The 26668-nt window shown below is 40.5% G+C and overlaps 1 protein-coding gene across 1 annotated transcript in view; it reads left to right on the top strand.

Annotated features, from left to right (window-relative positions):
• The window catches only part of XRCC5 (X-ray repair cross complementing 5), a 97954-nt gene that overhangs the window by 67552 nt on the left and 3734 nt on the right, over positions 1 to 26668 (top strand). The window contains exons 17-20 of the mRNA XM_030852672.2: positions 10418 to 10527; positions 12151 to 12247; positions 14058 to 14125; positions 24588 to 24662. Of these exons, the coding sequence (XP_030708532.1) occupies positions 10418 to 10527; positions 12151 to 12247; positions 14058 to 14125; positions 24588 to 24662 (350 nt within the window). The remainder of the gene's footprint in view (positions 1 to 10417; positions 10528 to 12150; positions 12248 to 14057; positions 14126 to 24587; positions 24663 to 26668) is intronic.

Here is a 26668-nt window from a genome sequence, read left to right as displayed (position 1 = left end):
GGTGATCAGAATTCTAGACTGTCCATTCCCCCATTCAGTGATAGCCAGTACTGAATACACAGTGTATGGGTTTAAATTGAAGGAACACAAAAAGACATCTTCATGTCTTTTAGACATGAAGCTTTTAGAGGAGTAACTCAGTGAGGCCTTGATCATTTATTCATCCATTCAGCAAATGGTTGTTGAATGCCTATTATGTGCTAGTCATTGTGGCAAGATACAGACAATAAACAAATAAAATCTATATTCTAGGGTTGCTGTAACCAAACTGGCTAGCTTAAAACAACAAAAGTTTATTTTCTCTCAGTTCTGGAGGTTAGAAGCCCAGAATGAAGGTGTTAACAGGGTTGGTTCTATCTGAGGACTTCTGAGGGAGAATCCATTCCGTGGCCCTCTCCTAGCTTGTGGTGACAGCTGGCAGTCCTTGGTGTTCCTTGGCTTGTAGGTGCATCACTCCAGTCTCTGCCTCACCTTCAGTTGGAGTTCTGTGTGACTGTGTCCAGATTGACCTCTTCTTATATGGACATCAGTCATATTGGATTAGCTCACCCCCCTTTATGAACTCATCTTAAATTGATTACATCTGCAAGGACCCTATTTCCAAATAAGGTAACATTCTGAGGCTCTGGAAAGAACTTGAATTTGGGGGGGAACACTGTTCAACTCATGACAGCACTATAGAGAAAACTTAGAACAGGATAGTGGGATGGTGAACGCTGGGGTTGTGAGGGGCTTGTGATTTTATGTAGAGGATCAAGGAAGGCTTATTGCTTGGTTATCATTTGAACAGAGAATTGAGGAAAGTGGAAGATAGAGCCTGGTGGATATCTCTGGGGAAAGCCTTGCAGACAAGAGGGAGCATTGCCCAGAAGCATCAGGGAAACCAGTGTGTCTGGAGGAAAGAAGCGGAGGTGAGATCAGAGAGGTATCTGTGGCACATATCACATAGGGCCTCCTAGACCTTCTGCTTTTACTCTGAGTGAAATGGGAAACCACTAAAGAGTTCTAAGTAGAGGATGATCTGATTTAAAAGGCACTCTGGCTGCCGTGATGAGCACGGGCAAGGTTGAAGTAGGCAGATGAGTTAGAAGGCTACTGCAGTGATCCAAGTGAGAGAGGTAGTGATGGAGGTAGCGAGAAGAGGTCAGACTCTCGATATATTTTGAAAGTAGACTTGGCAGGTTTTGCTGGCAGTTTGAAAATAGGATGTGAGAAAAGGAAACAAGTCAAGGGTGATTGTTAAGTTTTTGGGCCTGAGCAACTGGAAGGAATTGGCAGTTACTGAGAAGGAAAGGACATACTAAGTTGGTTATATAAGTCTTGACTTCAGGAAAAAGTCCTGGGTTATAAATATAAATCTGGGAGAAGTCATCATAGAGATGGTCTATAAAGACATGAGAATGGGTGAGATCCTTAAGTGGGGCAGAGGTGTGGGATCTAGGGCACAGGTGGAAGGGGTAACTTAGATAGATGCACACACAGATAGTTCATCCAAGCCAATAGGAAGGATGCAGAGTATGGGTATAGAAGCAGGTGGGTTGACCAGTTTGAGGAAGAATTCATGGAAGAGGCTGGCATGACCTGAGCCATAAAAGGCTGGATAGGAAAGGGCCCAGAGAAAGGTATCCCAAGTGAGGCAACAGCCAAAGTGATGGGGTGTCCTAGTGCTATGAGTACTAACAGGACTTTCTCCAGAAGTAGGGATTTTTGTTACTGCTGTTACTTTGTCTCTTGGGTTTACTGTTGATGAGCATTTCTGACCACTTTGTACCATTTCTAAGTTTCTTCTAATTTTAATCACTTTCTAATCTAGTTGTTTCATATCTGTCTTTTTCTCTCCATCCTAAAAAACACTAATTTAGGCTTTCATTATTTTACCATTGGACAGTTATAGCATCCTATATTAATTACCCTCAAAGTTCTTCTTGTTCAACTCATCCCGTATGTTGGTACAGATTTAGCTTCTTATAGCACAGATCTGATTATGGGTCAGCCCTTCTTAGTCACTCTCTGTTTCTTTGAAATTAGTCCCTCAGCCAAGACTTTCCACAACCTTGTCCCATCCCACCATTCTAGACCCATATTTCTACAGGTCCCCTCTGTGCACCCTGTACTCAAACCAAACTGTACTCCCGCTAATACTCTTGGCTTTCCGGCTCTTCTGTATGTTTGCTAGTGATATTTCTTCCACAAAGAATGTCCATTCTTTTTTCTCACCCCCAAATTTCCTCTAAAGAGATTCTTGAGGTTTAAGAGCCAGTGTATGCTGGGTTACTAATGCCCAGTGGTAGTTTTATTGTAATATGATTCATTATCAAAGATGCTGCTGCTGGTCTGCCATCAGTGGGACAAATAAAACCTCTACTTATTTTTATGCTCTCTGAGTACTGCCGGTTAGTAGTAATCTTTTTGTTTCCATCACTGTCTTTAATAATAACGATTTGAATTTTTGAATTACAGCAGAACTAATCCTCAGGTTCTCTGTATTGATTTATAAATCTTAGCCTCATCGAAGAAGAAGTAGAGAAAAATAACATCGCTGTATTTTGAGCTCCAGAATATTATACAACTTTCTTCACAAAATCAGAAAAAGATTTTTAAAAAATGAAAGAAAATAAATGAGGGATCCTTAAGGAAAGATACAATATAAACACAGTACATCATTATTTACCAGTTTTCAAGAAGATTTACTACATGGAATATGGTTTGAAAATTTCTGGTACTTGATATTTCCATTTAAGAATGAGTCAAATTCTTGAGGCATATTGTAAAACAGTGCTGGATGTTTGCATCCAGCTGCATCCCCTCCTCCATCATCCACAAAAGCACATTCAACTAGTGGCCGCCTGCTTCTCTCCTTGCTGAGGAGTCTGACTCATCGCTCACTGCATCTCTTCAGCTAATCCATGAATTTCAATTTCATTCAATTACCAACTTCTAATTGGATCTCATTGCCAGATTGGTCAGTTCCAGAGCATTTTCTCTTGGCTGCACTGTTTCTATGGCTACTTGGTTCCTTCTGCCAACTTCCTGTATTAGTTTGATGACATCCACTCAGGTCTGAAGCTAGACAGATACTATAAAATTACTACAGCACTGTTAGTACAGTATCACTACAGCACTACTGTCATCTTGCATTCTGCCTCCCTCCTACCACTCATCCAGAATGGGATCAAGTCTAGATGGTGTTCTGAATTCTGTATCACTTTAGTATTTAGTAAATTATCATATTTTAGTATGGTTCACCAAGTTTTAGAATTTGTTTTAGGACCTTAGAAAATTACAGAAAAAGAAAAAAAGAAAATCTTGGAGATGCTCTTTCTCTGCCCTCTCCACTCCCTACTCCCAACCTCAACGCACACTGCCAAGCATATAGCATGTGTACATTACATAAATGAGCCAGGGCTTCCCTGGTGGCACAGTGGTTGCGAGTCCGCCTGCCGATGCAGGGGACACGGGTTCGTGCCCCGGGCCGGGAAGATCCCACATGCCGCGGAGCGGCTGGGCCTGTGAGCCATGGCCGCTGAGCCTGTGCGTCTGGAGCAAAAAATCACTTCCTCATTTGATGAAAAGAACTTCCTTTAGTTTCTTTCTTATGTTAGCATCATGTCCCAGTTTTGCACTACTTTAAGTGCACTCCTTTCTGGAAATGGAGGAATTAGACTAAAGAGTGGATGTTCCTTGTTCTTAACTGCTATATGCCCTGTAAATATGAACTAATAACCTTCAGGTTTTATGGGACATGTTCAGTGGGTCTTTAATAGTTAAATTGAGTGTTTTTAGTAAAAAAATTAAAAGACCATAGAATGCCATGAAACCCACCCATTGGCCAGCAAACTTAAAAATTTCCAGCTGACTTGGGAACAGGTCTGGTCTTACACCCAAGTTATTTAAGATGAGAAATATTATTCATCCAGAATGAAAAAGACTTGTCATAATGTTCCCTGTATAAATTCGTCTTGAAGCCAGTGGGCTGAGCCAGATGCCATTATTTTAGTTTCTCATTAGCTTACACTATCACCTTTTTTTCTAGAGTGAGCTAAGACCAAGAGACCTTCAAAATCTTTCTTCCTGTGGCTACACAGTAGGACTCCAAAAATAAAACGAGAGATATCATAGTCTGCAGGATTGGAGTCTAACAATAAAGGTTTTGCATTTACTCTGCTCCTGTGCCTGGGGTTTTAATTTAACACATCAATGAAAAGTTAGCATTTAAAAAGGGGGGAAAACACCCAGCAGGACTTACTTTTATTAGTGCAATTTGTAAGAAATTACTGCATTTAATGAGAAAGTCGTTAAGCATGGAAAAAATGGGCTGTGACTAAACTTATGGAGCTTAAACGTTGAGGTTTTAATTGAGTTCTTTAGTTATTGGTAAGAAAAATAATAATAATAATTTAAAAAACCGGGGCTGTATCTGTACTGTTGAAGTGGTCAGTGCTTTATATACCTTCGTACAATTTCCTGTGCTACTGATCATGCATAATATTACTGCTGTGGTATTCTCTGTCATATCTGCTGACTTTTTCTGTTCTTAAAAGGGGGGCAAAGAATCTAGCACAACAGTTTCTAAAAAGGGGAAGGGTGGGGCAGAGGCAGAGTGCAGGACAGAGCTGTGTCTACTCCACAGTCCACCTGCTTAAAGATAAGACAGCAATTGAATTTCACTTTCAGGTTCATAAAACTTATATTTTTTCCCTAGTTCTCAGTTTCTTTTGTTGCCACCAGTGATTTATTTTCCCCTAGTAAGCAGATTTCATTAAAGAGTGTAAGACTAAAAACGGGAATAACACCAGACCAAGGAGCACAGACATTCAGGACAAATTCTTGGTATCTTAGATCCAGACTCTTTTGGAAATGGAAGCAGAAAGGGTATTTAAGAAATAAATCAGCATAAAATGTCATTTAGAGGGAAAATATTTAGGAAATCTTTTTTTTGTACTTATATTTTCAGAAGTGCATTTGCTCCTGAAAGGACATGAATACCATGGGAAGGGTTCAGTCACTTCTAGTTACTCAGGTTTATCAACATGGTCCACACAATTGTGAGAAACCTGTTGTCTGTGTTTCATCATGAACCTGAAGGAAAGGGAAGTGTATGTAGCTCACCCTTCCCCTGTGTGCACCAGCTCTGGGGGGAGGACTGGGGCAGGTCCAGCCCCTGCGGGTTGCATTTTCCAGGCTCCCACAGCTGCTAGCTTCCTACTGGGTTCAGCCAGTGTGAGAGATTGGGGGGAAGTAAGGAAGGAGGGAGAAGCCAGGATATTTCTCTTTTTCCTTTACCGAGTAGGGCAGCAGCTCCAAGTCCTCCATGGTTTTGGCTCCCATAGGACAGGCCCCTGAACTTTAGTTATACCCCCTCTCATTTCTTTTCTGCTCTGTTCTGTTCTCCTCCGCAGTGCCAGGGGTGCTAGGAGCTTCTTGCTGTTCCTAATCTCTGGGTTACAGCACCCATTCTCAGTTGGCTTAATAGTTCTTTATCACCCGTGTAACAGTTGCCTGCATTAAATTTCCCGGTTAAATATTCAGTGATTTCTGTTTTTCTGGTTGGACCCTGGCCAATAATACACGAAGCCTCTAACCACAATGGCCAATTTATACCCTATAGTAAAGAGACACAAAGAAGCTTCTTTGTGACAGATTTCTGTTTCTGTAACCTTTATTAAAAACACAGACTTGTTTTCTTACCAGGCAAGTGTTTCTTGTTAAGTTTTTGCTTTAAAACAGTGATTGTAATTTACATGTGGATTTAATTGGCGGCAGACTGGACTACTTGCTTAGATTTTTATTTGCTACTGATAGATGTTATTCCTTTTAATTCTCTTAATGACTGATCTGATCATATACTTATTTGATTTAAATGCTTGATCTTTATTGTCACCTTATTTTGTTTTATAAAGATGCCATTGACTATGTAAACTGTTCGACATTTAATAATGATTTAACTGCTGACATCTGCAAAATGTGCACCTCTTCAATAAGTAAAATTCTCGTAAGGCATTGATTGAGATCATGAGAAGAATTAAACTGGGAAACATCCTGAATGATTCCTGGGCTCAGCAAAATCATTTGAGATGGTTTTCCAGTCCTTTATATATAATGTGTGACAGCTGAATGAACCCACTGCTCTTTTGGCTCTGTACGATGGAGGGAAAAAACCCACAACAAATGACTTCCTTTCACTTTGTTGGAAACATCTTTGCAGAGAACAGATGGAGTAAGTAAATGTTAAGTCAGAGGCCAGCAAGCACATGGCCCCAGATGTTTGTGACTGCAGCAAGAAGGGAGATGACTCATTTTGTAGGACTTTGGAAGGTGTTGAATGTTTTCTCTGAAGAGATTAAACAAGGAAACACTGCCATTTTCCTCTTACATGACACTTCTGAATCTCGATAACATTTTAATATAACATTAAAGTATTATTGTGTTGACTCATTTTATGTATCGACAATCTGTACTCCTGTCAGATGCTGGCTTAATATATAATGTCCCTATTATAAACCTCAAAATCCAGAACAGAAACTTTTGAAATCCAGAATAGACATCTTGTTTTTGAAAACTTCTTGAGATAAATGACAGCCTTTGCCTGACCTGGTATCCTAAGACGGATGGCCTTTCCAATGGCCATTTTTTATTTTACCTGCTAATGAGTATTACTGAGCCTCTGACTAACTCTGAAAAGCATTTTGGTGAATTATAATTAGGGCTGTGATTTACTGAGTATGAACACTGACAGGCCATTCCTTAGCCCTATAATTGATGTAGAAGCAGAGAAAAGCACCCTGATGATCAGCGTTTCCTGTATGAGGAGCAGGGGGAAAGGGGGAGTCAAAGTAGATTATTTTTTTAGCCATTTCTGCGTTTTACTTTTATTAAAAATGGCAGGGAAATGGCACCAAAGTTTGGATGAGAGGTCCCTTATCCACATCGCATTCTGATATTCAGTATATTAAAGCATCATCCATCACATCTGTTTACTGGTGTTAAATGATTCATTATAGTCAGTGAACCACAAAATAGTCTAGGTAGAGGGACAGAATTCAGAACTATGGACCAGATGCCCAGGCCATGTAACTGAGTATTCCTAGAAGGGCAAAACCCGGTTCTGTGTATTCATGGGATTTATTAGAAGTTTGGATATGTTTATCTAGCACCTGCATTCCTGAACCTTCTGGAGGAAAGAACAGAACAGTCTAACATGTAAATAAGAGAGCTAAATCCAGATAGGCCTGCAAATACATAAAGACTTCATTCTTCAATGGAAACTGGTTATTGAGACTCCTACTTCTTTTCTTTGTGTCTTCTTTTCCATACTGTTATTGCACATGGATTTTTGACTTTGCACTTGCTTTATTTTAGTTTCTTTTGAATATTTTTTTCTATAAGATGGCAACTGTGTGTGTGTGTGTGTATTCCATCATATTTCAAGATAAAAATGGGTCTGGAAGCTGTGTTTTTTGCAAAGCCATTCAGCAGTCTCTAGTTGTTTCATGGGTTCCTGGGTGTAAGGACACCCTAAGTTTCAGTACTTAATCTTTTGTGCTCATTATACTCTTTCTTGCAGAATTTATATAATAATTACACATAATATTATTTATGTAATACTTTATAACACAGTAGACAATTCTCCTCTTCAAATAATTTCTTCTCTCAGTATCTGTGTTGCCTTACCCTCCTTTTTCCCGTCTCCCTGACCATTCCTTCTTGGCCTCCTTTGTCAGCTCCTTTGCCGCTGTACAACCTCTAAACGCTGCAGTTCCTAAAAGGCTTGTTCTTGAACCCTTTTTTTCCTACACTTCCTCTATCCTGCCACAGGCCCCTTGCACGCATTGTTCGTCCTCCTTGGAATTCCCTTTCCTCCCACCTCCTCTCCTGTCTAATTCTTCCTCCTCCTTTTTCTTCTCTACTCCTGTCCATGGACTCCATGTGCTGGACCATGCGCTTTTCTCCAGATACACCCTGTGCTTTCCCACCTCTCTTCTTTTTTAAAAAAAATTTATTTATTTTATTTATTTATTTTTGGCTGTGTTGAGTCTTCGTTGCTGCGTGCGGGCTTTCTCTAGTTACAGTGAGCGAGGGCTACTTTTCTTTGTGGTGCGCGGGCTTCTCACTGCGGTGGCTTCTCTTATTGCGGAGCCTAAGCTCTAGGTGCACAGGCTTCAGTAGTAGTGGCTCACGGGCTCTAGAGCACAGGCTCAGAAGTTGTGGCACACAGGCTTAGTTGCTCCGTGGCACGTGGGATCTTCCCGGACCAGGGCTCGAACCCATGTCCCCTGCATAGGCAGGCGGATTCTCAACCACTGTGCCACCAGGGAAGCCCCACCTCTCTTCTTTATACTTTTTGCTCACTCTGTTTTTTGCTGTCTGATAGCCAAATTCTGTTTTTCATTGCCCAGCAAAAATGCCATGTTAATTCATGAAGCTTTCTTTTAATCACCAAAGATTTTTTAAAATTCAGAATAGTTGATATATTTCCGTACCACTCACAGCCCTGTTCACATTTACCTCCTGTTACTATTTTTTGTGTATATGTATTATATCCTCTGTTAGACTGTAAACTTCCCAAGGGTAAGGATCTTATCTTCAACTTAATTGTATCTCCTATAGAATGTAGCATAGCATTTTATATGTAGCAGTTACACAGTAAATATGTACTAGGCTAAATTAAAATAATCACTAAATCAAGCAAAGAGAAATATTTACATTGTAGCTTGCTGAGACTCCTTATTCACATTTCAGAAGAAATGAGAAACTTGGCATCTCCGGGATTACTGCCCTTGGCCTGTAAAGGCTCTTATTTGTGCACAGATATGAAACGCTCAGTGAACTTCACATCAGACTGTCTGAGAAAGCAGCCTGCTTGAGTGGTATAGGAAATATCAAACATTTCTGTTACTTCGCCTTTCCAGGCTAAAAAAGGGAGATAGCTTCTATTACTTTGAGTTTCTTGTTGATGGTTTTCTGCTCTGCTTACTAATTAGGGCTATTTACCTTGTTTAAAAAGACCCATCCAAACATTCCTTCTCTCCTTTGAATTGTAGTTGGATATTAATTCACTGCTGCCGGATACATTGGTAAAGATTCCTAAAATTGCAGGGAAGTGTTTCTTTAATCCCTCGAGTTGGTTAAGTACTTTATTGTAATAGAGATCATAATCTCCTAGTTGGTAGAAAAGATGAAATGGTTACTGGGGCTGTTTTCTCTTGCTGCAAAATTATTATATTAGGAAATACCTTGTCCAGCTTTTTAATCCTTTTCACATGCTGCAGGCACCGCATTTCAGCTCTTTCATAAGGCATTGAGCAATGCTCAGGTCACTGCGATTCAGTTAGTGGCCTTGAGCCTTTATAGGCAAGCCTTGAAAGTAGTTTTTTTAGTACTGCACGCACACACATTCGTAACTATGAGAATGCTTGGATGAGGCCACGACGATGGCAGACCTGCAGTCTTACAATATCTTGACCATTCAGCACAAACTGCTGAACAGCCAGCTAGCAAGCAGTTTCAGGGGACAAGTGAGAGTGAGCCTTTAGGCCATGACTGTGCACATCTCCTTGGTTTGTTCCTCCACACCGATCGTAAGTGTCTATTGTGATCTGCTCAGCAACTTAAGTTCCCTGATGACTTCATGCTTTTATTTTCCTCTGCTTTTTTTTTTATGAAGAATGTTTATTTTTTTGTTTATGAGGTAGTCTCAAGTTGCAAACCACCTTGGAAACTATAACATTATTAATGCATTTCCTCTTCCTATAGCATTTATGATGTTGCTTGCTGACCATTATTGTTAAGTATTCATGGCTCTGTAGAGTGCTGAGTAACTTAGAGACTATTCAGATTCAGCTAAGGGCAGAAGATATGTAGCAATGATTTTCCATTCTAAAAGGACTTTATGAAATTAAGATGAGAGCTGGTCCTTTCTAATTTGACCTGTGATTAGAAGAAGATGGAGTGTCCCTGGCTCATTATTTTTCTTTGTGCGACACTGTTTGACATTTATCTTGAGTGGAATTAGGGGAGGGAATAGAAGATCTGTTTTCTATGACTGTATCAGGAAAGGCAGTTGTGAAATATCCAAATGACCCCTGAATTGTGGGGGGAAATAAAAAGCAGCAACAGCTTAGTGTTTGAAATGCCAAAAGGAACATGTAGCTATAATTCTAAGCATTTTAGAAATTTTATTTCTTGTCAAATGTCAATAAGTACTATGCAGACTTTCTAAATGTAGACTTTTGAAGTCAGTGTTTTGCATCTCATCTTTCCTTCCCATCCACCCCCTTACAAGAAAAATAGCTTTTGTGCATATGGACCGCGAGGCTTTTGATCCATAACACATACTTACAAGCACACAAGAGCGTACATTCTCTCTAACAAGCATCACTCAAATCAAGGAAAATAAATTTATTGTCTTATGTTCTAGCAAGTCACCAGTTAATAAATCACATTGAGCAGTTTTTGGATACTAACGAAACACTGTATTTTATGAAGAGCATGGACTGTATCAGAGTCTTCCGGGAAGAAGCCATTCAGGTAATGCTATCCTGTGTCCTCTTCCTAACCAGTTGGTCACCACCAGAGGGGGGGAGACATATAGCACCCCACAAATAAGCCTGGGCTTTGGAAATACTCATCCTTACTGTGAAGAGCAGCGTATGCCAAGGAAGTAGAAATGACTAACTCATTTTGCTATTGGTGTAATTTCTGAGGATGAATAAAGATGTGTGGGTGAGTGGAATCTTTTATCCCTGGGAGTTAGCTTTTTATTACACTCTGTAGCCCTGGCTTTATGATTTCTATTTAGGGAGCCAATGAAATTTCTATTGTATTGTATTATATTTGGCTAACTATTTCAGGGAAATGGATGGAAAAAATATAGTTGTGTAATTATTGAGAAGGATTTGATGAAGACAGAAGTAGGGATCTGAATGCCAGGAAAAAAAGAACACAAAATGAATAACTCAGCACTCCTGTCCCACCTTTTGTGGGGTTTTCTGTTTGTTTTAGTAGGAATATTAGAAAACGCATCTAAAAATCTTCCAAATTATTTCTAGGCTTTTATACATGAACTCTAGATGAGAGTAAGTTTAAATTAGAAAGTATATTTTTAAAGTAGGCACGGTTGTAGTGTACATTAGTTTGTATGTGGGTGCTTATTGCATATTTGCTGAGTAAATGAACAAATTACTTCTTGAATTGTTTAGGTAGTTACAAAGAATGATAAGAAAGTGAGAAAATTGTTCAAATTAAAATGGGATAAAAGATTCAGTAGTAGATAATCCAAATTCCCTACAGATAAAAAAACAAAATTTTGGCAAAGTAGAGTTAGTATAAGACTAAGGATGACTCAGTCAGGTGGAGAAAGATTTGCTTAGATGAAAAGGTAGTGAAAATGGTTTTTTAGCACCTCTACCCCATGCCCCCCCCCCCAAGGCTGGATGGAGTGTCTGATAACGCTTCTGTGCGCTGTTGCCACCACATGTCCTTTAGAGTACCAGGTCATTGGATTCCAAAAAAGGGAGAGAGAGAAGGAGATGGAGGAGGATCCAGAGAGACTTTAGAGACATATCAGTCCATCTTAATGACCTTTTTAAACTAAAAATGTAAAAAGAAAGTAAGTTGGGAAAATGTGACTGGTTATTTGCTCCTGTTATTAATTTTTTGTGAATATTTTAATAAGTCTCTATATTTTAGATATTGCATACTGAAATATTTATAGATGAGCTAATGTGATTGAAATTTGCTTCAAAACAATCCAAGGGTTGTGGGAGAAGTTGAGGGTTATCGATGAAACAAGATTGGCCGACTTAACAGTTATGGAAGCTGGGTGATGGGTGCACAAGCATCCCACTAAATTACTCTGTCTTTGTTTGACGCTGTCTATATTAAAACTTAAAAAACAAAGTACCAGGCCACCAAAAAAACTGTGTGGCTATGGAAATTTCTGCACCTTCAACAGATGGAAAGATTTCTGGCTCCCAGCAAATGAAGGTGAAACTTGAAATGCCAGTTTCCCATTTACCAAAGAAGAACATTTTATATATTTTTAATAAATATCGTGGATTCTTGTATATGTGCTGCTTTGGTCTGGGGATGAAATACGTTTCTGTATGAGCTCTGACCTGCCACCTCCTCTACCTCCACATGCTACCACAGTTTTCAGAAGAGCAGCACTTTAACAGTTTCCTGAAAGCCCTTCGAGAGAAAGTGGAAGTTAAACAATTAAATCATTTCTGGGAGATTGTCATCCAGGGTAAGGTGTCATTTATCTTTTTATCCAAATATTTATGCTATTTTTTTCTAAGTATAAATTCTAAATATAAATTATATTGTGTGATGTGTTATATGAGGACCCGATAACTTTCCATGTGGATTTGGGAAACGCTCAGGATTCAGTGAACTAAAAATTTTGCTTAATCATAAGTACAAAGTGATAAATAATAAGTAAACATATAAGTCCCATCTTAAACTCGTTATGCAGCGTGACCCTTTCAGAGATTACGCCTTTCTGTTTGATGAGTAAAGAAGCTGTGCAGGCAGACATTGTTCCCTTTCTGCGATTCTTAGACCTGTCAGTCCTGCTGGATCCACAGCACTTTCACTGACCTCCCCCACGTTTTCCCCTCCTCCACCTTTCATTGCCGTGTTCTTTGGCTTTCCATATCAGCTGACCAGCATCTTCATGCACCAAAGCCATTCAGTTCCTCACTTAAGTGACCAATGCAAATTAATCGTAGAAAGAGGGCAAATCTTTCAATTTTAGGCATGATGTTTGATTTCCGTCATGTCCTTTGCCCATTTTCTTTAACCTGACTTGATTTTCTTTCAGAACCCAAATATAAGAGGTTACCTATTAAAAGTACATATTATGAAAACAATGATATTGCAAAGTATGAAACTTTGTACTTGAAGTAGAGCCCCCCAAATTAGTTTCAACCTGTCTTTCTATGCAAATTCTGTATAAAAGGAGTTGCATTCCTATCTATCCAGCTTCTAACAGGCAGCTTTTCATCACTCAGGCAAGCATTTCTCTGACAGTTAATTTTTCAGCCCTTTAACTTCTACACTCGGGAGCAAAAGCTATTAGAATAGGTGGTGAGTGGGGCTTATTCAAATCTCTTTTGTGTCCCTGCTGCCGACCCAATAGATGAAAGAGACTGGTTTTGGTATTTATTGAATGCCTCTAGCATATTGCTTGCTGAAAAGAAACTTGTAGGACACACACAAGACACATATTTTCTAAGAGCCTATAACCTATTGAGAGAATACACATGACCTGTGCCATTTCTAGGTGCAAATGGATGTTAAATGCATGTGCTTTTCTGAAAGCGTTTCATGCATCAGCCATTTGAGGCAGAAGAGAATCTTAGGAAAAAGAGAAAACTAAAGGGTAAATTTTCTATCCTTGATTTGCTCTCACTGAGCTAAACTCGATGTACTGTGCTAAATGATAGACAAGGCCATTCATTGTAAGAGCATGTTTCCTCCTGACCTTAGCTCTCCTGCCATTCCGTCAATAGCCAGTAACACTACTAGAAGTCAAAATGTCTGCACATTCCCATACCTCATGGGTTGGGACCAAAGTATAGTCATTCAGTTTTCCCTTATTTACTGAGCTCTGCTATGTACTACATTGAGGGGAATATAAAGATGAATAAAGCATAGTCCCTGCCCTAGAGAAAAGTATAATCTGTTAGGAGGGCTAAAATATGTACGAATAGTTATACAGGATACGACGTGATGAGAGCCATTTCAAAGGGATAAACAAACTGATCTGAGAGTTCTAAAGGGGAGAGCCAATCAAGAAAGACTGCACACAGCTGGTAGCATTTGCGATGTGCCCTTCATTTTAATAAGCAAAAATGGGAGAAAGGGTAATGGAAGATGGGAGGAGCAATGTGAGTTGAGTGCCTTTAATAAAGTTTTATATTTCTTATAGAGAAGAGCACCTTTATAGTTCTAAAAATCTCCAGTGCAAAGATGGGAGGAGGTGCGGTGGAAAGGAAGGTGGGATTGGGATTGATTCTTTGTACTTGAATTTTACTCTGTGAATTACTTTCTAGATGGAATTACTCTGATCACCAAAGATGAAGCCTCTGGAAGCTCTGTTACTGCTGAGGAAGCCAAAAAGGTATTGAGGGGTAGCTCCCTGTCTTTAGATGAATTATTGCAGTGGATATTATTTTCTTGATGCCCATTCTTTCTTTTTTGTTTTTTAAATTTCATTCATTCATTCATTCATTCATTCATTTATGGCTGCGTTGGGTCTTCATTGCCGCGTGCAGGCTTTCTCTAGTTGCAGCGAGCAGGGGCTACTCTTCGTTGCAGAGCACGGGCTCCAGGTGTGTGGGCTTCAGTAGTTGTGGCTCGCGGGCTCTAGAGTGCAGGCTCAGTAGTTGTGGCACACGGGCTTAGTTGCTCCACAGCATGTGGGATCTTCCCGGACCAGGGCTCAAACCCGTGTCCCCTGCATTGGTAGGCAGATTCTTAACCACTGCGCCACCAGGGAAGCCCCGATGCCCATTCTTTCTTGAAGAAATAAAATTCTAAGGGTAACTAGATTAGTGTTTCTAGAACTCAGTGCCTCTAGAGTTCCTGGCCCATAGTATAAACCACGCTTAGCGTAGACCCTGGTTAAGGCTAGGAAACCTATCCAGCCCAGTGATTCCCACCCAGGCCACCTGTTAGTCACCTGGGGAGCTATTTTAAAAGAAAAATTACTGATGACAGGTGCCTCTCTCTCTCCCCTGAGGTTCTGTTGGTCTGAGATGTGTTTTGGGCATGATTTTGAGTTTTTAAAGCCCCTCAGATGATTGTGATGTGCAACAAGGTAGAACAATAGTGGTATTCTAACATAAGGCATATCTAGGTCTTTACAGTAGAGCACCCCATGTATGCGGGCCCCATGATCTTCATATTGACACAAGTGGTCAATATGCTTGGTGTCTTCCTGCTTGATGTATGAGCATTGAATCTGATTTCAGTTATGAGTCAAAAACATAGCTATTTAGCTCAGTAGTCTTTCATTATACCTCAGATTTGGGGTGAAAGTTTAATGAAATTAAATTGAGTAGCTCAAAAGTATATGGTTTGTAACATTCAGTGTCACTTATAGTCACTGGTTGACCCAGCCCTGCTAGTACCACACCTGGCATCTGTCAGTTATGTGCTAAGCCTGTGCTGTTTGCTAGGCACTGTGCTCGATGATAAGACAGCACTCCGCCCTCTAGAAACTCAAACAGCTGGTTATAAGGTAGTAGAAGGAAAAACTGGAGACTCAAAAATTAACTGCCAAGCTAAGGGAGAGCTTGGTCTGGGACTGGTGGACAGTAATCTAAGGAAATGGCAGAAACAAGGCTGGAGATGTTCATCTATGGCCAAATTCAGGCCAAATTTTAAATACCTTGAATTTTCAGCTCGATAAATGCACTTGGAAAAAACCATAATATTGTTTGGCAAAGGAGTTAGAGTATACAAGAATTTTTATTAAGCACTTTGCCTGGCAAAAGCATTTTGTTAAAGAACAGATATGGCCCCCGCTTTCAGGAAGTAAGATCCCAGAATTTAAAAAGCATACTCCATGTTGTCTCCTTAGATAAGCTGCCCACGGCCCTGGATCCTGGGATAGAAAGAGCCTGGGCGAACAGAGGCCAAGCCCTCTGCACTGTTAACCACAGTCCCCACGAGAGTTAACGTCCAGTGAGGCATACATAGTAGATGAATATTTATGAAGTACGATTACGCAGAGGCCTTTTTTGCTTAATTTTAAACTTCATAGTAAGCATCAGTTAATGAAGGTTTCCAGATACTTGAGGTGCTTAAGTAGCAGCAGCCATTTTCAGAGAAAGTATGTGAAGAATTCTGCCTCCTCGCCACGACCAGGTTGGGATTAGAAGGCCACGTGGACTGCTATATAAGAGTAGAAAACATCACTCGTCTTGTTAAATGTCTTTTGGCGAGATGGGCTGATGTTAGGGCCTAGTTAAAGTGAAGCTATCCATCCTCATGCTTCAAAGGGAAATAATTGAATTTTTTTTTTTTTTTTTTTTTTGCGGTACGCGGGCCTCTCACTGTTGTGGCCTCTCCTGTTGTGGAGCACAGGCTCTGGACGCGCAGGCTTAGCGGCCATGGCTCACAGGCCCAGCCGCTCTGCAGCATGTGGGATCTTCCCGGACCGGGGCACGAACTCGTGTCCCCTGCATTGGCAGGCGGACCCTCAGCCACTGCGCCACCAGGGAAGCCCCAATAATTGAATTTTTAAACCAGGATTAAAAAAAAAAAAAAATACTCCAAGGTGCTGATTATTGTCTCAGAAGGGGTTCAGTGGTGTCTGTACCCCCTTCTGCCGCAGTCAGGACTGAGTGCCTTGGGCTTCAGAGTGCCACTTAAGTGGTTCTATTTCTGTTTGTTATTTTATACAATGGCATGATAATCTTTCCCCCTTGAACTAGGATGCATCATTCAGGACTCTCCAGAGAGACAGACCAGTAGAATGCGTGTGTGTCTGGTGTCTGTGTGTGTGTATGTATGGGGGTGGTGGGGACTGATTTATTTTAAGAAATTGGCTCACACAGTTGTTGGGGCTGGCAAATTTGAAATTTGTAGAGCAGGCCAGCAAGTTGGAAATTCAGGCAGGATTTCTCTATTACAGTCCAGAGACAGAATTCCTTCAACTGATTGGATGAGGCCTACCAACATTACCAAGGGTAACCTTCTTTACTTAAAGTCAGCTGATTGTAAATTTTAGTCGCATTTACAAAATACCTTTACAGAAACCTCTAGACTAGTGTTTGACACAGCAGCTGGTCACCATAGTGTAGCCAAGTTGACACATAAAATCACATAGGGTGAAAGCTCATCAATCAGTTTTTGCTAAACAGGTAAAATAAGTCAAGGCAAATAATTTTAGTCATTGCATTAAAAAAAAACCCTATCATCCAGGTGAGAATTGAGTACACATTACAGTTTGGGGAGGAAGAGGAAAGCACTGACCTAAAAAAGGTAGTCTTTCCTCCCAGCAGTACCTCTTAACCAAAGGTGTCACAGCTAAGTGACTCCAGAAAATCAGAAAAGAAAGAAATCTAGGAAAGGATAGTGTGCTGCTTGCAAGTGTCTGGGACTTAGTCTTTGTTGCAAATGCAGTATCATCTTTGGAATTTAAGGGCACAGAGCCTAACCATCAGGAATTGTAATGTCTGGTAATGAAGCTGCAGAGAGGAGTTTCAGTTAAGACTAGATATGGGCTGGTGTCCTTACATGATTCTAGTATCAACAGAACTGATTTCAGTTGGTTGCGGTTTAAGACAACTCTGAAAACATCACCATGTTTGAATAGGAAGAAAACATGGTAAACGGCAGAGTGGAGCCCATTGTTGTGATTCACGCTCAGCGCACACTCTGTCCTGTCTGACTTGCAGTTATGCTTTTGTGTCTGCTTCAGTATCACATGAACCCTTCATTTTTTTTTCAGAATGAAAACTTAATCCTTTATATTAAAAATATTTTTTAATGGCCCCTGTTGATTTTTGGAGAGAAATGTGGAAGGAAAAGTGTACATACAGATGATAATGGGGAGAATTAGTGAGATTCTGGCTCAAGGAAGTTGATTCCTTGTGGTTTTAATAGGGGAGACATGCTTCAGCTTTTTCTCCTGGGTAAGTTATGGAAGTGTAATCACTTTTGGCCATACACTAAAATATTCATTTACATTTTCTTCAGAGCAAGTGTTTTTATTTATTTATTTAAATTTATTTTTTTTTTTTTTGTTTTTTTGGCTGCGTTGGGTCTTCGTTGCCGCACACGGGCTTTCTCTAGTTGCGGCAAGTGGGGGCTACTCTTCATTGCGGTACGTGGGCTTCTTACTGCAGTGGCTTCTCTTGTTGCAGAGCACAGGCTCTAGGTGCGTGGGCTTCAGTAGTTGTGGCACGCGGGCTTAGTAGTTGTGGCTCACGGGCTCTAGAGCGCAGGCTCAGTAGTTGTGGCGCAGGGGCTTAGTTGCCCCGCAGCATGTGGGATCTTCCCAGACCAGGGCTCGAATCCGTGTCCCCTGCATTGGCAGGCGAATTCTTAACCACTGCGCCACCAGGGAAGTCCCAAAGCAAGTGTTAAGTTTGGCCACTTACCAAATAATCACTTAAGGAAACTTGGCTATAATCAGAGATTGGAGAACAGTCCTCATAGTCCATTAAAATTCTTTCAAGATATTTACCATAAGTTATTTAAAGTTAGCAACTGTCACATTATTGCTATTAAATGTTGATGATTTGAAAGGAAATAATTATTCAGGATGTCCATTTTAAATGAAAGTTAAATCATAACTTTACACTTGTACGTCTTAAGGAGAGCTGTTTCCCTCCAGTGTATTCTAGAAATATGTGGATTTTATGATTCTTTGAGAAATATAGGTACGTCAGCCTTGCTGCAGAAATAGAAAGTTCTTTCATGACATAAGCGTAGACAGTCACTTTTCTTTTCAATAACTGATACCTCTATTTCATTTCAAAGCCTAGACATAAATATTACCCCTCTTTTTCATTCATGTTTATTGTCATTATAACCTGTGAATTCTTTCATTTAACTTTTCTGTTTCTAGTTTTTATTGTTAGACATGCCATTAATGTTTGATGTTTGATAAGGTCTTTTTATATTTTTTCCTCCAGCTTTATTTTATTTATTTATATTTAGTGAGTTCACATTGGTTTATAGTGTTAATGTACATTTCTGTGGACAACATTATATTTTGACTTCTGTATACACTACAGCATGCTCACCACCAAAAGTTTAGTGTCCATTCATCCCCATACAGTTGACCCCCTCTACCCATTTCGCCCTCCCCTCATGCCTTCCCTTTTGGTAACCACCACTCTGTTCTCTGTATCTGTGTGTTTGTTTTTGTTTAGTTTGGTTTGTTCTTTTGTTTTGGTTTGGTTTTATATTCCACATATGAGTGAAATCATATACTATTTGTCTTTCTCTATCTGACTTATTTCTCTTAGCATAATACTCTCAAGGTCCATCATTCAAAAAGATATATACACTTCTTTGTTCACCGCAGCATTATTTACAATAACCAAGATATGGAAAAAACCTAAGTGCCCATTGTTGATGAATGGATAAAGATGTGGTATACATATACAATGGAAGACTCCTTAGCCGTAAAAAGATGGAAATCCTGCCATTTGCGATAACATGGGTGGGCCTTCGTAGCGCCTGTGCACCCTTCTTCCGTCAGCTCATTTCACAGGGTGTGGCTCTGTGGTGGGTAGGAGGTGTGCCTGTTTATCCTGGCACATTCCAGGAGCATCTGGGAACCACAGTCAGTGAGAGACCTGGACTTGTGAAAGGTCGAGATAAGCTGATTCTTCATTTGAAGTTTATCTTCTTTATTAAAAAAAATGTTTCTTTTAAGTTTTTCCTACTAACCTGTGTTAGGGATAGAACAGTGGTTCTCAGCCAAGGGTGATTTTGTTCCCCAGGAGACATTGCCATTGTCCAGAGATTCTGGGTGGTTACAGCAGGCGGCGTGCTACTGCCTCCTAGTGGGTGCAGGCCCCCACAACAAAGGATGCTGCTTCTGAGAAGCCCTGGGCTAAAAGAATTTAAACAAGTCAGAGCCTTCACTAAGGCGGAAGATACTGGCTTAAGTTGTGTAGAATTTTATTCAGCTGGAATAAATCCTCATGATCTCCTAGCTGAGTTTTTATTTCCTAAAACTGAAAGCTTACAAGGAAGCCTGATAGATAAAACAGAGAAAGGTGATGCTTCTCACTTGATGGGCAGTGGGAGTGGCAAATTGTCCCATGCCCACAGGACTTGGAAGAACCCTCAGGACCTCAAGGAACAGAACCTGAAAAATACTGATCTAGTCCAAACTCCTTATTTTATATATGAAGAAACTTAGGGCTGAGACGTAAAATGATGTGTCTGAGATCTCATAGTAAGTCACTGGCCAGGAATCCAGTTGTTGGACTGACCCCCAGTCCTCCATTCTTTTTACTCCATATTAAGAGCACAGAGGGGAAAGAGGATTTCTTCCCATGGCTTTGGAATATTGTTTCTCACGGGATTCCAGGATGCTGAGCTATGTCTAAACAATCATTTGATACAAAATCTGTGGGGGAGAAAGCATCATTTTAGCACTTGTTTTCCTTATAGCTGCCTAATCTAGCCTGCTTTTTTGTTGTTGACATTTATTGATTTTTCCATCGTAGCATCACAGATGCTCAGTGCTTAGTGATCTGGTCATTTTCTAGATGCAGTCTAGAGATTTGAAGTTGACTTTCTCGGTGTCTCACAACAAGTTCATGGCTAGCTGAATTGCCTAGAGCCCAGACCCTGGATTCCCACTATAGTCATCTCCATGCCTCCGCCTTAGAATGCCACCAGCCGCATGTACATAAAGAAAAGAGGCTCATGCTCCCTCTTTCAAAAGAGATCTCCAAAACCTTGTGAAGGATTATAAGATAAAATTTAGGAATCATTCCTTGAGAACAGTTTTCTCTCACTGCCGGCCGCTCTTGGACCCCATGACACTTTTCTTTGCTCTTTTCCACTTTCCTTTTCTGCCTTAAATCTCTAGTGTAATTGTTCTGGATGTTAGTATGAGAAAAGCGATAATTAAAATATCACAGTGTTACCTTATATTTGTTTAGAGCTTGATACTTTTAAGATACAATTAAAACTTTTTTTTGAGGTGGAACATACAGTAAATGCACAAATCTTAAATGTGTACACTGATGAATTCTTACATGCTCATATATCAGGGTACCCACCACCCAGGTCAAAATAAAGAGCATTTCCAACTCCTCAGAAGGCTCCCTGATGACATCTGTCACTTGAGAGTCATTTTGCCTGGCTTAACCTTCACATAATTGGAATCATGCCTTTTATGATTCATCCATGATGTTAAAATTGTTCATTCTTTATTATAGCTAGGTAGTATTCGCTTTTATGGCTGTACCACAATTTATTCATCCATTCTCCTAATGATGGACATTTGATTGTTTCCAAACTTTGGGAATTGTGAATAAAAATGCTGTGAGTATTCTCATACCTGTCATTTGGTAGACATGTGTTGGGTGTATTCCTAGGAATTGGAACATAAAACCTACAGTACCACAAAGCATTTTTGTGTACTTTATTTTACCTGAGGAGCAATACAGCCCCATGAAACAGATAGGGTCAGTAGTAGTATTCTCATCTTATTTTTGAGGAAGACTCAGTTATAGGGAGGCCAGGCGGCTTGCCCAGGGTTACTGAGGAACGGGCAGTGCTTAGGTGATGGTTCTTTCCTCCACACTAGTTTGCAGGATTTCTCTGCTGCACTGTAGTGCCTTTATAGCATGAAAATAGCATTAATGATACCTAGGTGTGTGTCATTTTAGACAAAATACATGCAAGCAGATTTTCATTCTTCCTCATGCTTTTGTGTATCTGGATTATGGGTGATTCTTTGGAATCACCTGAAGGTGTTGGAATAAGCCCGGTGGAAGCCATGTGTTTTCAATTTGGGGATTGGTAAGGGTCTGAGGACAAGCTGATTTTTAGTTTTTAGTCTTATGGAGGAATAGGACTGGAAGCTTCTATATAGAGGTTATTGATGCCGTTTCTCTGCTTGTGGCCAGGATTGTATTTCGGTGTACCTGAGAAGTAGTAGTTTATCCATTTCATAAAGATCTCCAAGTAAGGAGGTTCTTTCTTGGTAACCCCAAGTAAATGATGGTGGTTTGAGGATGGAAGACTGTGTCACACAACGGTTCTTTCTGTTTATTCTCTGCTTTTTCAGCATATTGCAGAGAGAAAGAACATAAGAAAAGTCAAGAGTTGACTTGTGACCCTTTCAGCTGCGTTCAGAGAACCTGTTGCTCTTATTGAGAAAACAGGCCAGTCGTTGAATTCTCTGCTTTATCTCTAGCTTCCCTGTCACTGCACAGCCTGGAAATTACTTGTAGTTAAAAACTCTGATGGTAAGGAGTGATATGATATGTGTAAGAGATCAGCCTCGCTTGGGGCTTTGGGGAGGATAATGGATGGCAGCCCAGCTTTTAGCTGTAATTTGCTTGAGCAGAAATGTGAAGCAGATCTGTCAGGAAATCAGTTGCAGATGTTTAGCACTTGATGGAAATGGAAGTTTGTTTGCTGCCGTTCCTTTCTTCCTAGGAGCTTGGCCTCATCTCAGAGACATGCCATTTGTGTTTAATTGTATATATCATGGTCATACTGTGCAGACAGTCCTATCTTCATTTATCCTGTAATTGCAGTGTGAAAGGGGCTTTTGCAGGTGAGGAGGGAATGGGAATTAGAGCTTTTAGAGGCTGCGTGCCAAAAAAATTAGGAATTTTCTAGATTCATCAATAAATACCTACCATGTATCAGGTTTCTAAGGGATGATAAAAGGCATAGTGGACTACAGAAACACTGAGACCATGGAGCTTGTGTTTGAAGGTGCCGGTCGTTTGTAGCCCCCCACAGGCGTATGGTAAGACACAGCTCTACCTTTTATTCACTTCTTACCAGCTGGATAAGTCTTTGTCCTTTGCGCTGGTATTCTTGCTGCAGGGAAAACCATGTGGGGGTTAATGATCGTGAGTAGGAGAGGAGAGGAACAAAATAAAAAATATTTTTTAATATTGATAATAATTAGAATCATAAGTAAAGATTAATTTGGGCATCTAAGAGCAGGGTTTAAGCTTTAGATGTAAACCATATGCAAATACAGTATGAATTTCTTATTCATGTATGTCTATGTGGCCCTCAGATATCTTTATTAAAAATCAACCAGAATAAATAGAATTAATGATATGGATACTGCGTTACAGTTCTGTTCCAGGCTGTGTGCCCACTGCTAGCATTTTCTGTCCCCTAAACTGTAGATGCCCAGCGCTGAACACAGTCCAGTTCAGGGTCAACAGAGGGCTATGGAAAGATTTGTAAATGTCCTTAGAAGAAGAAAAATTCCTTAATCGCTCAATCAAAATTGAAGTTAATGAATGATGAGATGGTTTTGACTGAGGAGGAAAAAGTCCAGGAGGGATGTTGAGTCAAAAACAAACTGTCAGGGACTTCCCTGGTGGTGCAGTGGTTAAGAATCTGCCTGCCAATGCAGGGGACACGGGTTCGAGCCCTGGGCCAGGAAGATCCCACATGCCACGGAGCAACTAAGCCCGTGCGCCGCATCTACTGAGCCTGCGCTCTAGACCCTGAGAGCCGCAACTACTGAAGCCCACGCACCTAGAGCCTGTGCTCCACAACAAAAGAAGCCAGCGCAATGAGAAGCCCGTGCACCGCAACGAAGAGTAGCCCCCGTTCGCTGCAGCTAGAGAAAGCCTGCGCACAGCAGTGAAGGCCCAACACAGCCAAAAATAAATTAATTAATTTTTAAAAAACCAAAAAAACCTGTCATGGCCATGTCCAAGGTGCTAGCAAGGCCTATTTATAGATCTTAGGTTTCCAAGGCCTCCATTATGTCCACTGTACCATAGAAATCACAGGGGTATATAGGGAAAGCGGTTCTTGCCATGCTTTCATGTCGAGAAAGTGAGGGAAGTGCGTACGAGTACACCTTTCCTTCTTGGGTGGAGCTACTACAGGAGCTTGTGGGCCGAAAGGCTCGCTCACTGCCTGCAGGCTCCATGCACACTGACCCTGAGGGATGCTTGCCGGGAGAGGCGTGCCTCGCCTCCCACCTCCCCTTTTAAAAACACTCACTCCTGCAGCCTTGTCTCTGCCACCATGTTATGTACTTGTGCTACAAGAAGATCAACTCTGGTGTGAGGATGGATAAGTGGTTCATAGAAACTAGCTCTTAGATGCAGTTACCACACACCTTAAAGGATAAGAGTCCCCACTGCTATCTCTTGGAGGGACAGGATGGAGGGCAGGAATGTTCAGATAGTCTTCAAGGGCACTCACTACCCTTTTAACATCTGAGTTGCATTCCTAGATGCTTGCAAACTTCAATTCAGGGCCCTTGCTTTTCTACGTAGCTGCCTTTTAGAAGTTCCAAGTCTACAACACTGATGCTAAGCAGAAGTGTACACTAGAAGTTTTCTCATCCACCTTCCTGTTTTCAAACAATTTCTAATAGAAATTTAAAGATTGCCAGAAAAAGAATTAAACAATCTCCCAAGCTCACCCATTTTTGTGTTTCATATCTCTAAAAGAAGTCCTTCCTTTTACCTTTTTTGTCCTCAGTGAAACTGAGGAATAGATGATTATAATCTTTAAGTCCAGACACTTGATTCTTAATGCTCTCTTCAAAAGAGGCAGAGACATACCTGTTTGGGGTGTTTGGTTCTCTTCTGAACCCTCAGGAGCCCACATGCCCCCTGTGGAAGCAGAAATGGGAATATCTGCTGTCCTCTGTGCCCCGTGCGTGCTCGCTGCCTTGGCGAGCCGTGTCATTTCCTCCCTCGTCAAGAACTTTCTCTGTGACTAGTTAGTGGACTATTCAATCTCGCAATTGGTCCTCTCATCCAGAGCCAAATGAAGGGGCGTACGTCAAGATGGTGTTTCTTTGGGGCCATTTGCATGCGTTCCTCCATTAAAGGAGGCAAAAACGTCCTTTTGGTATTGTGCCTAACTTCTATTCACAGTTTCTGGCCCCCAAAGAGAATCCAGATGAAGACACAGCAGCTGTATGTGAGGAAGGTGGTGACGTGGATGATTTGGTAAGTACTTTTAATATATAGCAGGTGTTCTAATGCTTGAACTTGCCTAAGCTGTAAATACAGCCACAAAGCCTGCTTATCATAGACTTGCTTCTTATTCTCTTTTTTTTAAAATAGATCTTTATTGGAATATGATTGCTTCACAATACCGTGCTAGTTTCTGTTGTACACCGAAGTGAATCAGCCATATGCATACACATGTCCCCATATCCCCTCCCTCTTGAGCCTCCCTCCCATCCTCCCTATCCCACCCCTCTAGGTCATTGCAAAGCATCGAGCTGATCTCCCTGTGCTATGCTGCTGCTTCCCACTAGCTAACTATTTTACATTCGGTAGTGTATACGTGTCGATGCTACTCTCACTTCGCCGCAGCTTCTGCCTCCCACCCCATGTCCTCAAGTCCATTCTCTATATCTACATCTTTATTCCTGCCCTGCAACTAGGTTCATCAGTACCTTTTTTTTTTTTTTTTTACATTCCATATATATGCGTTAGAATGCAGTATTTGTTTTTGTCTTTCTGACTTACTTCACTCTGTATGATAGACTCTAGGTCCATCCACCTCACTACAAATAACTCAATTTCATTTCTTTTTATGGTTGAGTAATATTCCATTGTATATATGTGCCACATCTTTATCCATTCATCTGTCGATGGACATTTAGGTTGCTTCCATGTCCTGGCTATTGTAAATAGTACTGCAGTGAACATTGTGGTACATGTCTCTTTTTGAATTATGGTTTTCTCAGGGTATATGCCCAGTAGTGGGATCACTGGGTCATGTGGTAGTTCTATTTTTAGTTTTTTAAGGAACCTCCATACTATTTTCCATAGTGGTTGTATCAATTTACATTCCCACCAACAGTGCAGGAGGGTTCCCTTTTCACCACATCCTTTCCAGCATTTATTGTTTCTAGATTTTTTGATAATAGCCATTCTGATGGGCATGAGGTGATACCTCACTGTAGTTTTGATTTGCATTTCTTTAATAATTAATGATGTTGAACATCTTTTCATGCGCCTCTTGGCCATCTGTATGTCTTCTTTGGTGAAATGTCTATTTAGGTCTTCCACCCAGTTTTTAATTGGATTGTTTGTTTTTTTGTTATTGAGCTCCATGAGCTGTTTGTATACTTTGTAGATTAATCCTTTGTTGTTTCACTTGCAAATATTTTCTCCTATTCTGAGGGTTGTCTTTTTGTCTTGTTTATGGTTTCCTTTGCTGTGCAAAAGCTTGGAAGTCTAATTAGGTCCCATTTGTTTATTTTTGTTTTTATTTCCGTTACTGTAGGAGGTGGGTCAAAAAGGATCTTCCTGTGGTTTATGTCAAAGAGTGTTTTTTCTGTGTTTCCCTTTAAGAGTTTTATAGTGTCTGGTCTTACATTTAGGTCTTTAATCTATTTAGAGTTTATTTTTGTGTATGGTGTTAGGGAGTGTTCTAATTTCATTTTTTTACATGTAACTGTCCACTTTTCCCAGCACCATTTATTGAACAGGCTGTCTTTTCTCCATTGTATGTTCTTGCCTCCTTTGTTGTAAATTAGGTGATCATACGTGCATGGGTTTATCTCTGGGCTTTCTATCCTGTACCATTGATCTATATTTCTGTTTTTGTGCCAGTACCATACTGTCTTGATTACTGTAACTTTGTGGTATAGTTTGAAGTCGGAGAGCCTGATTCCTCCGACTCCGTTTTTCTTTCTCAAGATTGCTTTGGCTGTGCGGGGTCTTTTGTGTTTCCATACGAATTGTAAAATTTTTTGTTCTAATTCTGTGAAGGATGCCATTAGTAGTTTGATTAGTAGATGCCATTAGTAGTTTTCTGAGTACAAGTGTTTTAGGCAGGTTTATTCCTAGGTATTTTATTCTTTTTGTTGCAATGGTAAATGGGATTGTTTCCTTAATTTCTCTTTCTGATTTTTCGTTGTTGGTGTATAGGAATGCCAGAGATTTCTGTGCATTAGTTTTGTATCCTGCAACCTTATCAAATTCATTGACTAGTTCTA

The sequence above is a fragment of the Globicephala melas genome, chromosome 7, assembly GCF_963455315.2.
Source record: "Globicephala melas chromosome 7, mGloMel1.2, whole genome shotgun sequence".
Taxonomy (NCBI): Eukaryota; Metazoa; Chordata; class Mammalia; order Artiodactyla; family Delphinidae; genus Globicephala; species Globicephala melas.
This window is presented reverse-complemented; position numbering and strand designations above follow the sequence as displayed.